The 12,221-nt window shown below is 41.2% G+C and overlaps 2 protein-coding genes across 2 annotated transcripts; both read left to right on the forward strand.

The window, feature by feature from the left end:
• Positions 1-963: 963 nt before the first annotated feature.
• LOC118786763 (transmembrane emp24 domain-containing protein 10-like) lies at positions 964-6,056 on the forward strand. Its single transcript, XM_036542064.1, has 5 exons — positions 964-1,199; positions 2,238-2,358; positions 2,817-2,890; positions 4,468-4,594; positions 5,009-6,056. Exons 1-5 carry the CDS (start codon positions 1,023-1,025, stop codon positions 5,128-5,130), a joined length of 621 nt encoding a protein of 206 aa, XP_036397957.1. The 5' UTR covers positions 964-1,022; the 3' UTR covers positions 5,131-6,056.
• Positions 6,057-6,937: 881 nt separating this feature from the next.
• eif2b2 (eukaryotic translation initiation factor 2B, subunit 2 beta) lies at positions 6,938-12,092 on the forward strand. Its single transcript, XM_036542739.1, has 8 exons — positions 6,938-7,165; positions 7,432-7,552; positions 7,802-7,953; positions 8,121-8,284; positions 8,414-8,509; positions 10,129-10,266; positions 11,665-11,731; positions 11,906-12,092. The coding sequence occupies exons 1-8, from the start codon at positions 6,994-6,996 to the stop codon at positions 12,061-12,063; spliced, it is 1,068 nt and encodes a 355-aa protein (XP_036398632.1). The 5' UTR covers positions 6,938-6,993; the 3' UTR covers positions 12,064-12,092.
• Positions 12,093-12,221: the final 129 nt, after the last annotated feature.

The raw sequence follows: 12,221 nt of genomic DNA on the forward strand, positions 1-12,221 counted from the left end.
AATCCCTATACAAACAGCAATTCAATAGTGATCATTTCAATTTTCCAAACAAACAAAAAAAAAAAAACATCAGGAATGCTTACCAGTGATCGGTCCAACTGTTCTGAAGTAATAAGTAGGGACGTATTTACAGGTATTTAGACAAAGATAAAACAATGATGTGATTTTCAATGTAGCTATGAAAGTCAAAACTAAAAAACATAGAAACTTAGAAATTCACATATTGATGTTCTCTGACAAATAAAAATATCAGTGGTATAGCATACATTTATTATTGAACATGTGCATACTATTAAAATATGAAATCAAGAGAACATCACCATTTTTCTGCAGGCTTGTTTAACTCACCAGGGTTAACTATCTATCTATCTATCTACATTATATGGACAAAAGTATTCGGACACCTGATTACATTGTAATGACATTGTATTCAAATACATATACTTTAATATGGAGTTGGTCCCCCTTTTGCAGCTATAACAGCTTCCACTCTTCTTGGAAGGCTTTCCACAAGATTTTGGAGTGTTTCTGTGGAAATTTGTGCCCATTCATTCTGTGGAGCATTTATGAGGCATTTATACATATCTTCCACACCAAACTCATCAAACCATGTCTTTATAGTCCTTGCTTTGTGCACTGGGGCACAGTCATGTTGGAATACAAAAGGGCCTTCCCCAAACTGTTGCCACAAAGTTGGAAGCATAGCATTGTCCAAAATGTCTTGGTATGCTGAAGCATTAAGATTGCCCTTCACTGGAGATAAGGGGCCTAGCCCAAACCCTGAAAAACAGGTTTGGCCAAATACCTTTGTCCATATAGCGTATCTATCTATCGTGTATATGGAAGAGGAGTAGATAAGGACAAGACAAACATCTTCTAAGCATGTTTTCTTGAATGGATGCATTACACCTCCCTGTCAATGGGAGCGCTGTTGTTTTTGCAGCGTTCCTCCACGGGAACTTTTATTTGGGATTACGCGGCACTAACTCAGCGCTCACGTAGGTGGCCGGCTTTCAGTAGCCATGTCTCGGTTTTGTTTTTTCCTGCTCATCTCCGTTCTCTTTGATTCAGCCCTTTCGATTTCTTTCTTTTTACCGGTAAATTCTCGTAAATGTCTGCGGGAAGAGATCCACAAAGACGTGTTGGTCACTGGGGAATACGAAGTTAGCGAGCAGCCTAACACCAAGACCAATCTTAAGGTGAGTAGGCAGCGGACAGAGATGAAGGAAACACGACATATGTCATTATCTAGCTAGGTTGGCCTCGTTCACGATCGGCAACGCAAAAGGCAGGTAGGAAGAGTAAACACCGTTATTAGTTTGTGGTCATGTCGCATTTCTTCACACTGAGCTAATTTTAAAATGTGATCCTCGAAATGTGTTTCTGCTTCGCTCCCCTCTAAGGCCGTATCTCGAGTGACATATCCGGACTGTCAAATCTCTTGCTGGCAAAAAAAATCCAAAATATTGTTTTATCTAACTTATTTTGCTCGTGCAAACGCATAAGTGAACTACGAATTGGTTGCAGGTCTTTTGTAAAGCTGGTATCGTTGCGATCAGTCAGGGTTGCTGTTTGTTTACCACAAACTAATTTCTTCACTCAGAATGTTACACGTCACGTCAAGCGCCCGTGTAAATTCTGGCGCACGGCTTGCACCACCGGGCTATGATCTACAAAGGATTTCTTATTTCCTGTGTACACTAAACAAACATTTATGAAAACATTTATCTGTGTAACGTGAGAATAGACAGTAACTATTAGTAGACATTACAGTTACCTAAACTGTATCCAGTAAATACCGGAGTTTAATCTGCAAGTAATTTATAGTAGCTCTTCAAACAGCATTTCCTCGGTTCAGTTTTTATGTAGGCACAACGCAGTTAAAGTGCATGCATTAATATATTTTACGAGCAATTAGCGGTCATTGGCCGAAATTTATATTCTTTGCAAGTTGTTGCGACTATTGCTACCATGGCAACAATAGAAAAAGCTTTAAACATAAATATCATATATTTTGCATTTGTTTTTAGATTTTTTGTCATTTAGCAGACATTCATATCCCAAACGACTTGCAAAGTTTCAGTGGTTTAATCATTTGTAACAGATATAATCAAGAGTTTTATAGGCAAACCAGTAGAGCACTACATTATACTTCTGGCTGTTTACTGTTGTTGACAGAGCACATTTTGTGCTGTTCATTCTTATGTATTTAATATTATTTGTTATTTTTTGCTCAGATTACAGATTCCTCAGGCCACATCCTCTATTCAAAAGAAGATGCATCAAAAGGGAAGTTTGCATTCACAACTGAGGACTATGACATGTTTGAAGTTTGCTTTGAAAGCAAATCCCCTATGGGTAAGTATATCAAGCTTGAAAAAAACAAACATTTTTTTATGTGCAATTCGTTGGACATCAGTTTCTTGGATGTGTAACCTGATCATTTACAAAAATGAGATTCTAAGGAACATGTTAGAAAGATTTGTGTAGTTGATCTCTCTCTGGTCTAAAGTTCCTCTTGTGAGGAGGTTAAACTGAATTAGCATGAAGTACAGCTCTTTGTCTTCTTACAGTTACATTTAGCCATTTAACAGACGCTCTTATCCAAAATGATCAGTAAGTGTTTATAGTTAGTGGGGGCCGGCAGTCTTCAGACCTGGGCTGGGGGGGTGGTATGTAGGGGTGTAGGGGAACAGAGGGCTCCAGGAGCTGAAGCATGTGAGTGTAATGTGCAGGAGATGTGGAGAGGGGTCAGTCAGCCATTTCCCAGGATATTTGGCCCCCTCACAATACGCCTTTTCATTTTGGATTCTTAGGAACTGGGCGTGTTCCGGACCAGCTTGTTAATTTAGACATGAAGCACGGTGTGGAGGCAAAGAATTATGAGGAGGTAAGTGACTGATGGGGAAAGGGGGGCCAGGACAGACCCGAGCCGGCGCAGTCCTCTGCCAGCACACCGTGTTGCGACACCCTGGTCTTTTGATCACTCCCACACCGTGCTCTGACTCCACTCCGTGCTGCCGGGTGGTTGGGCGAGGTGCCATGTTTCTGTGGCTTCCAAATGAAAAAGACATGCACCCTCTCTCCGGTATTCTTGTGGCCGCATGCCCTTCTTCTCTGGGATTTCCTCCCCTTCCTGAAATTGAGCACTTGTTTAGGGCATCACTGAAGGACAGGGCATTAGCTCCTGTTTGTTTAAATGTCTCCCAGTGTCAAAATAAGAACCAGATGGGAACCAGACTTCTAGTTGTTGGCAGAACATTTCTTGTTAATTGTAGTGGAGTAGACTAAGCAGTTTGATCGTGAGGAATTTTCAAAACATTTATTTCATTTGATCTGAAAATGGAAGAGACATTGGCAAAGATTATATAAGGAGAATTCTGGGAAAAAGCAAGGAGGCAATTAAAATTAGGCATTTATGCAATTTTGTTCTGAATATAAATTCTAAATCATGAAAACATAAAGCAGTCTGCCATGTAATGTAATTGTTTTTAATCAGATTCTAAATGTAGATCACATCATTTTAATCAGATTCTAAAATCTAAATTTTTCCATTAAATTTTAGTTTTTGTGTTTGCTTGAACCTGGTTTTATTTAAAACATCTGAGCTTATGGTTAAAAAAACCTAGACCAACTTTAAAGTTTTACCATTTGTTTGTCATACAAAGTTTTGTTTTAGTTGGCAGAAAGCCCTCCTCAGGAAATGTTAGACATGTATCAGAGAGAGAGTTGCCCGAAGCATTCTGGGTAGTGCGGGACTCAGTCGGTACAGACAGGTGGTCCCATGAAAAAACATTTAAGTCCTCTAACAGGGGAGTCCCAGTTAGCGAGTGGGCTTGGTGTGCTCGGGGCTATGTTTTGTGCATGTCTGCATCTGCACACATGCGCATGTACATGCTCAGGCTACACAGAATAGCGGCCAGGAAGCAGGTAGCAGCTTGGCTCCAGACTCCCTTTAACTGTTCCTTCCCTGCCTGCCTCTTTGCTGCTTTTGGTGCATTCTGGTCCTGTTGTAGTCCCTTTCCATGGCACTGGTACTGAAAGCCGGGGTTATGTTTGGCAGCAGAGTAGGGAGTTGGGGCAGGCCACGAGAACACTCCCATGTGCTTGTTCTGTGTGAGGGCTGGGTGGGGTGGGGTGCGGGGAGGTGCCGTCTGCATACCAGACAAATCATGTTAAGTGTGTCAGCTCGCAGCTGCAACGTGTCCGACTTCTGGCGTCGTCTGTATCCAACACTGACATCTGCTGGGGGGAGCTGGTCACGACGACCCAGACTGAGCCGTGCCCGAGTGGTGAATGAATATCTCCCTTTTCACAGATTCACTTGTTCTTTTTCACCCACGGGTACATTATGCTGAGGAGCAACATTTGTGTTATGTGGTTTTAACAGCAGCAGGATGCATATTGAGCACTGTATTTTGAAAGTGATGTAGTGATTGGTGTGCTTGGCTGCTTCTGCCTGGACAGATTGCCAAGGTGGAGAAGCTGAAGCCCCTGGAGGTGGAGCTTCGACGGCTGGAGGACCTCTCTGAGTCCATCGTGAATGACTTTGCCTACATGAAAAAGCGTGAGGAGGAGATGAGGGACACCAATGGTAAGAGGTGGTCTAGAAGGGCTGTGGGCACACCAAGAGAATTATGGAGAAGAGCATGTATTCCTTGATTAGCAATTCTCACTTACTCAGAATGGTAGCCATCTTTAAAAAGTATGACTCGAGACCTTTCCTCTCTTTGTGCAGGTAGTTGTTAGGTCTTTTAGTCAGAATTATTCAAGGTAGTCTCCTGCTGTATACGTGAGATACAGAATGAGAAAATAGTAATTGGCTGAGAGTTTATGGCATGCAAATCAGAAAAGTTACAGAAACAGTATTCAAAGGGAGTCCAAAAGCAGGGCAGCCATTGAGAAGCAATGCAATTATCACTGTAATGAAAACTGTTCATTCTGCCCTCTAATTGTTACCAGTTTTTATTTTTTTACTCATGTTTTTTTTTTTTTTCTTCCCCCTCAGAGTCCACAAACACTCGCGTCTTATACTTCAGCATCTTTTCCATGTGCTGCCTGATTGGGCTGGCCACCTGGCAGGTGTTCTACCTGCGGCGCTTCTTCAAGGCAAAGAAGCTCATCGAGTGAAACCTTGCGTCAACAAGGGAACAGTTCGCCCGGTGGCCCCGTCCGGCCGCCATCTAGAGCAGAGGCAGGGCAAAGCAATCTAGTTGTGGGGAGTTAATCGAAGGGGTCATTGAAGAGTGGGTGCAATGAGGTCATTCCCATGAGAGTTAAAATTTACCACTGAAGTACTTCTGATATGTTTCACTTTTTCCACCCACTCCCAAACCGTTAGGTAGCTTTCATTCCCTCCACTGTATTTTTTTGTTTGTTCTTTTTGGATTTTATGAATGGTGTCTTCAGAAGAAGATGCATCTTGGTATGTAAACCAAGTTAATACGTGTGCAAAGCTTCCGAATTGTTTTGAATGTTCTACTCCATTCCTTTTTTTTTCCATTGTTGTTTTTATTGGTAAATGGAATGGGTGTCTGGTCTGACTAATGAAGGTTGAGAAGGTCATAATGTCTAAATTGAACTTGTTACATCATTTGTTAAAAGTTGTTAAACCATTTGTAAAGTTGCAGATTTGTCATATAAAATGACTTGCTGACTTTTGTCTGAATGGGTTCATATGACACACCATGAATGTTTCGTTAACATATGGGTACCTTGCATCTACCCCTGCCCAAGTTGTTAATTTATGAAGTCATAATCTGTTTTTAATTATTGAAATCGGGAGCTGGAGGAAACAGGGAAAACTGCTGAATGAAATGGTGCAATTTTAGAATCCAGCTTGACAAATGGCCATTGTAGCTGAAGTAAATAATAAACCTACATCACCTTCCTTTTGCACTCTGAAAGGAACTTTTCCTCTTATGATTATAAAGTGCTTCAGGTTTTTTTGAACTTAAATCGTAGACAACAGCTGAAGGTTTTGAAGGTCATGTTGATACTCAGGACTCTCTCAAAGCTTTTATTTGAAGCTCTCAGAGCAAAAAAAAAAAAAAAAAGTGAATGTGAATTACCCATTTCCTCTGAGCAGTTAGCAATTACATATTTCAGGATACAGGTATTCTTTTTTAAAGACACAGACCTTTAACTCAGAGGTGGAGAGTCCTGGTAGGCATTTCCAAATGTACAGCAAGTCAATCCCTACTTTTAATATGTAGATTATCTATCATTTAAAATAAAATGCCTGTGGTGTTCATATTCACAATGTTTTTCTTTTGAATATTTTCCCACATAGCACAACAATCAATTCTGTGGGTAACTGTATATTTTAAACTGAGACTGTCAAAGGTCAATATGGATGGGAATAATTTTCGGCTGTTTTCAAATAATAAAAAGTTATTAATATAAGACTGTGTTTTCAGTTTGTCAAAAATGTTGCATCTCTTGTCAATGTCAGCTCTTCATGGAAACCTTGAAGTTATGTCCGATCAATGAAAATGTTAGAAATTGATAAGAGATGTTTCTGGGATTTATCCTAAACATCACTCATTACCAAACTGAATGATTTCTAGAAAAGACAAGGAGTAGAGGTTAAGTAAGCACGTCGAGTAAAGTTGCGAACACTTGAAGGTGAAACACCGCTGTTTGATGTGGATCTGCGCCTGCACAGAATCAGCATAAAACTAGTTACAAAATTCACACAGTCGAGACTCGCAGCATGTAAGATAAATCTAATTCCACTTTTAATTAACCAGATAAAAGATATGTAATTTTAACACAAATGCAATAATTAAATATATAACGTTGCTGTTATTCGGGGAAAGAAATTGATCTACATCAACAACACCAGCAAACTAAGCCACACCAATAGGAAACTCAAATAAGTAACCCGGAAGTTTTCTCGCGTTTAACAGCGTAGCCACATAGTAATTCCGGGTGGTTTTCTGTCAATTGCCTAAGTGAAAACAGTTGAGACCAAGATTGAAGCTGAACAACATGCCCGGCGCTGACAAGGAAACCGACCTATCCGAGCGAATAGAGGCCTTCCTAGCGGAGCTAAAACGGGGAGGCAGTGGCACCGGACCTCTCCGTGGATCGGCAGAAACTGCAAGGGAGACTGCAGCCTTGCTGCGCAGAATAACAGCGCAGGCACGATGGAGCAGCGCAGGTGATTAAACTGGGTAGATATGGTTAGCGTTAACCTGTAACGCGGATAACTACATACTACTAAATCTTTGGTTAAACAACATTTTTTTCATGATTTGTAAAACTGTAAACGAAATCTTGTAGTCGAAATATTAAGACGACACTCCTCTGTATTTGCGTCATATGGTCGTGACGTTAGCATGTGGGTTCTTCATATCCATGCCATACGTGAACCTAGCTAACTACACCTACATTTCCTAGCATGTGATTTTGATCGTGTTGATGTAGGCGATCTTATGGAGATTATACGCAAAGAGGGGAGGAGAATGACAGCAGCCCAGCCGTCAGAGACCACAGTCGGGAACATGGTGCGTAGGGTGCTGAAGATCATCAGAGAGGAGTATGCAAGGTGAGTGGGCGCCTCTTGCCCTGTAGCGTGAGCAGGCGTAGGCACGCACGCACGCACCAGCACCCAAACCGATGGGCAAGGTTTGGATTCATACAGAATTGGTCCTACATTTTTGCGTCAGAGCTTGCTTGTTTGCACCGTACAGAACGCGTCTGACAAAGGGAAAGCATCCACCCACCAGCACGATCTAAAGTCTGGATTGTAAATGAAATGTCTGACGTATATGGATCTCCCTCCTTTCTGGCACAGGTCGGGGGGAAGCAGCGAGGAGGCGGATCAACAGGAGTCGTTGCACAAACTCTTGACCTCTGGGGGACTGAATGAGGAGAACTTCAGGCAGCACTTTCCACCTCTAAAAGCTAACGTGATTGAGGCCATCAACGAGCTCCTCACAGAACTTGGTATGATAACTTATTGACACTACACTAACTTTCATATAACTTGGTTTTTCATTTACTGTAGAGAAAAAAAAAACACTGAAATTCTGGAGCCCTTTGGGCTGTTCATTAAAAAAGAAACATTTCATTTGATTGAATCGTGACTCAGGCTGCTTTTGGCTGTCACGCAGAGGGAACTACTGACAACATTGCCATGCAAGCCCTGGAGCACATCCACTCGAATGAGGTCATCATGACAATTGGGCGCTCACGCACAGTGGAGGCCTTCCTCAAAGATGCTGCGCGCAAACGCAAATTCCATGTCATTGTGGCTGAGTGCGCTCCATTTTGTCAGGTAAGCTGCACCCACCCTGATATACACGCTCACAGTTCCCCCGTGATTAGCTTTTGCGACTTTGATCATCTCACTCTGATAAAGTGATGTATAAATATGATGGTCCACTCTCTGAATTTCCCTCTCCAGGGCCATGAAATGGCTACAAGTCTTTCCGAAGCTGACATAGAAACAACAGTCATCACAGACGCTGCAATATTTGCTGTGATGTCTCGGGTCAACAAGGTATGCTAAAAGATGGACTTACAGCACACCTGCGTTACCTTTTCTAGAAGCTAAAGTGGATGGAGGGAGAGGCTGGTCCATTTGATACAGTCCTAAGAATGTGTGACATTTGGTGTTAAGATACCTGCTGTTAGTTATCAAAACTGTTTTTGACATGAAGCATAATGAATGATGGCTGATATTTAATGTCAGCAGTTGCATCACTTACTGTTTTCATTGGAACAAATGGCTATGACTAAGCTTCTTGCAATTCTGAGCGAACCTTTGCTACCAGTTACATCAGAAATTTTGTTTCGTATTTCAGTCATTCCATTATGACGGCGGGTTCCTACTAATTTCCTGTTTAAAGGGCTAACAATGAGAATTGCATTTTGTAACAATTTTATATATTTGTGAATAGGATTAACAACCGCTCTTCACCTTCTTTCCTACTTCTGTGCATTCTGGTGTGAATTAAGGTGTGAGCCAGCGACCAAAATAGGTCAGGAATATGAGAGACAGCTACTGATAAGGTGCATTTTTGTCATAATTGCTTTGAATATTTAATGATATTTACACTAGTCATTCTTTTTTACTCTTCCAAAATGCAAATTAGGAGGTTATATTTATATTCAGATATATATTTCTACAGGTATAGTCAGCATGGTCTTTGTACATATGACATATGCATACATAGGTATTATTATGTTTATTATTATGTACTGTACCCACTCCATTTACCCTAATGTCTACAGTGGATATAAAAAGTCTACACACCCTTATGAAATTGCAGGTTTTTGAAATGTAAAGACAGAAATAACAACAATGTAATTGTCAGACTTTTTCCAACTGTAATGTGATCTTCCAACAAACTGCTTCTCTTCAGCTGGGTCAGGGGCTCTTGTCAAGATAGATGGGATAATGAATAGCTCCAAATATCAAGATATTTTGGCACAAAACCTGCTGGCCTCTGTGAGAAAGCTGAAGATGAAGAGGAATTTCACATTCCAAAATGACAATGACCCAAAGCACACATCCAAGTCAACCAAGGCATGGCTTCAGAAAAGGAAACTCGAAGTCTTGGAATCGCCCAGTCAGGGCCCAGACCTCAATCCCATCGAAAACCTGTGGAATGACCTAAAGAGAGCTGTACACAGGAGATCCCCTCACAATTTGAAGGAACTCGAACTTATTTGCAAAGAAGAGTGGGATAAAATTCCAAAGCCTAGATGTGCAAAGTTAATAGAGACTTATTCACAAAGACTTGCTGCTGTAATAAATGCAAAAGGTGCTTCCACAAAGTATTAGTTGCACGGGGTGTGCAGACTTATGCAATCAGGGTGTTTTTTTTAATTTATTTTTCCCAATAATTAACTCTTCTTTCTTTCTCTGGATTTTTGCTTGTTGGAAGGTCACATTAAAGATGGAAAGAGTCTGGCATTTATTTTCTTGTTATTTCTGTCTTTAAATTTCAAAAATCTGCAATTTCATAAAGGTGTGTAGACTTTTTATATCCACTGTACTTCCTGTGCATTGATTTGTTCAATACCAGACTTTTCCTGTCTTAGTCATATGCCGTAATCAAAGAAAGGGGAAAAACACTTCGCGTCATGTGAAAAGGTGTATCCTTGTTTCTGCAGGTCATCATTGGCACACAGACAGTGCTTGCAAATGGTGGGCTGCGTGCGGTCAGTGGTACCCACACCCTGGCACTGGCCGCCAAACACCACTCCACACCACTCATCGTCTGCGCACCCATGTTCAAGCTCTCGCCACAGGTGAGGCCAGACACACCTGCCTGTGGACCTGTGACATCAAGCTTAATGATGACAGTCCGTTTAAGCTTGTCATTTTTGCCTATCGAGTGCATCAGTTTTTCGCTTTGGTTAGTTTGATGAATGCATGTTAACTGCTGTTCTAATTAGTCAATAGTTTTGGCTTTCCCCTCTCAGCTGGCTGCTCATCTGCTCATTAACCGAGCAGGGCATTTATTGGGTGTTTCTGGGCTGTCTCAGCCTCATATGAAGACTTGGTACAAAGAGAAGGGAGTTTATTGAGGATGGCCTGTCTCGTCACTGTCCCATGTTATGATTGTTAAAACCTAATCCCATCCATTATATGTGGAGGTTTTACACTACATTTACATTTATTCATTTGGCAGATGCTTTTATCCAAAGCGACTTACAATTGAGGCATAATACTAACACAAGACAGGGTATTTGTCAGTATTATGTTGAAATGGTACACTCGTTCTATTGAGTATAGACTATTGTGTTGCAGTAGTGTTGGGCCAGGTGTGCAGTTTTGATCTTAGCCCTGTGTTTGGCACTGGTGCTTGTTCACGTGTGCATGCTGGTGTCCTTGTCTGTGAAACATTACATGTCATTTTGTTGGATGCTCTTTGTGCTCGACTTTGGAAGTCGCCCCAGATAAAACTGCCTGCTGGGTATGAGTGTGACATTAAAAGTACTCATGTAGGAGTGCATTAAAGTAAAGTGATAAAATGTTAAAAGTTATCTAATACTGTGTCTGTTGGAACATCAATTGAATTACCTTGTTAGCTAGTTTGTGTGTTTAGCTAGTTACATGTTATTTTCAACCAGTTACAGTATGTAGCTAACTGGCTGGGCAAATGAATTGAATTAAGCTGGTTTGCTGGCTAGCTAATGAGGTTTTGCCAATTTTCCTTAATTTTTTATACACTTTAAAAAAAAAATTCATGCTATTGTTTTTCAAAAGAAGAAATTACTTTTTTAACCCCCTGGCCAAGTCCACCAGTATAGCTGAAGCATGCATCTGAAGCCATAGAGAGCACACATAATACAAGATCTTGACAGGCCATTCACACTGCAGGTGGTCAAAGAATTTGGAGGTGTTTGGCGGTACCCTTTCATGATAAAGTGAAGCTGGCTCAAAGTGAGCTCACCCTAGGGTTTGAAAGGAATTAGATGTGTGCCACTGGGGTGCCCAGACCTGTATATGGTACTCTAAATGACTATCATCACAATTCCTGAATGATGATTATGTACGGATGGCTTGTGACATCACAACGGAAGAATATGTATAAGTGAACAAAATCAAACTATGAAATAATAGTCAGGCTTGACATTAGTGAGAGCTGTAAACAAGTCAGTTGATCTGCTGAGAATTTGACTTGATTTTTTGTTGTTCCACAGTTTCCCAATGAAGAAGACACCTTCCATAAGTTTGTGTCCCCGCAGGAAGTGCTTCCATTTACAGAAGGTAGCGTTTCCCCTTTTCATTTTTATAGATGCAGTAATAAGACCTACATGCCTAAGTAAGGAGCTCACATGGGAGTTAGTTTGAGAAGAATTACTTCGAATGAACCTGTGCATCCTTGTAATAAAACTGCAGACACACATTAAATTAACTGCATATACTGCATGTGTTTCCCAGGTGAAATTTTGTCCAAGGTGAATGTGCACTGCCCTGTGTTTGACTACGTGCCTCCTGAGCTCATCACGCTGTTCATCTCCAACATCGGGGGAAACGCCCCTTCCTACATCTATCGCCTAATGAGCGAGCTTTACCACCCAGAGGATCACGAGCTCTGAACCAATAAAAATGACAGAATTTAATCCAGCCACCCGTGTCAGTTTCTTGGAAGTACATACACTTGAATTCAATACTTGTTTTAAAGGACACCTCAGGTTCTCTGTCAGATAAGTCCAAGGAGAGTATTGGCTGATACCAACCATTTATAAATCTGCCT

This window comes from Megalops cyprinoides, chromosome 12 (assembly GCF_013368585.1).
Source record: "Megalops cyprinoides isolate fMegCyp1 chromosome 12, fMegCyp1.pri, whole genome shotgun sequence".
In the NCBI taxonomy this organism is placed as follows: Eukaryota; Metazoa; Chordata; class Actinopteri; order Elopiformes; family Megalopidae; genus Megalops; species Megalops cyprinoides.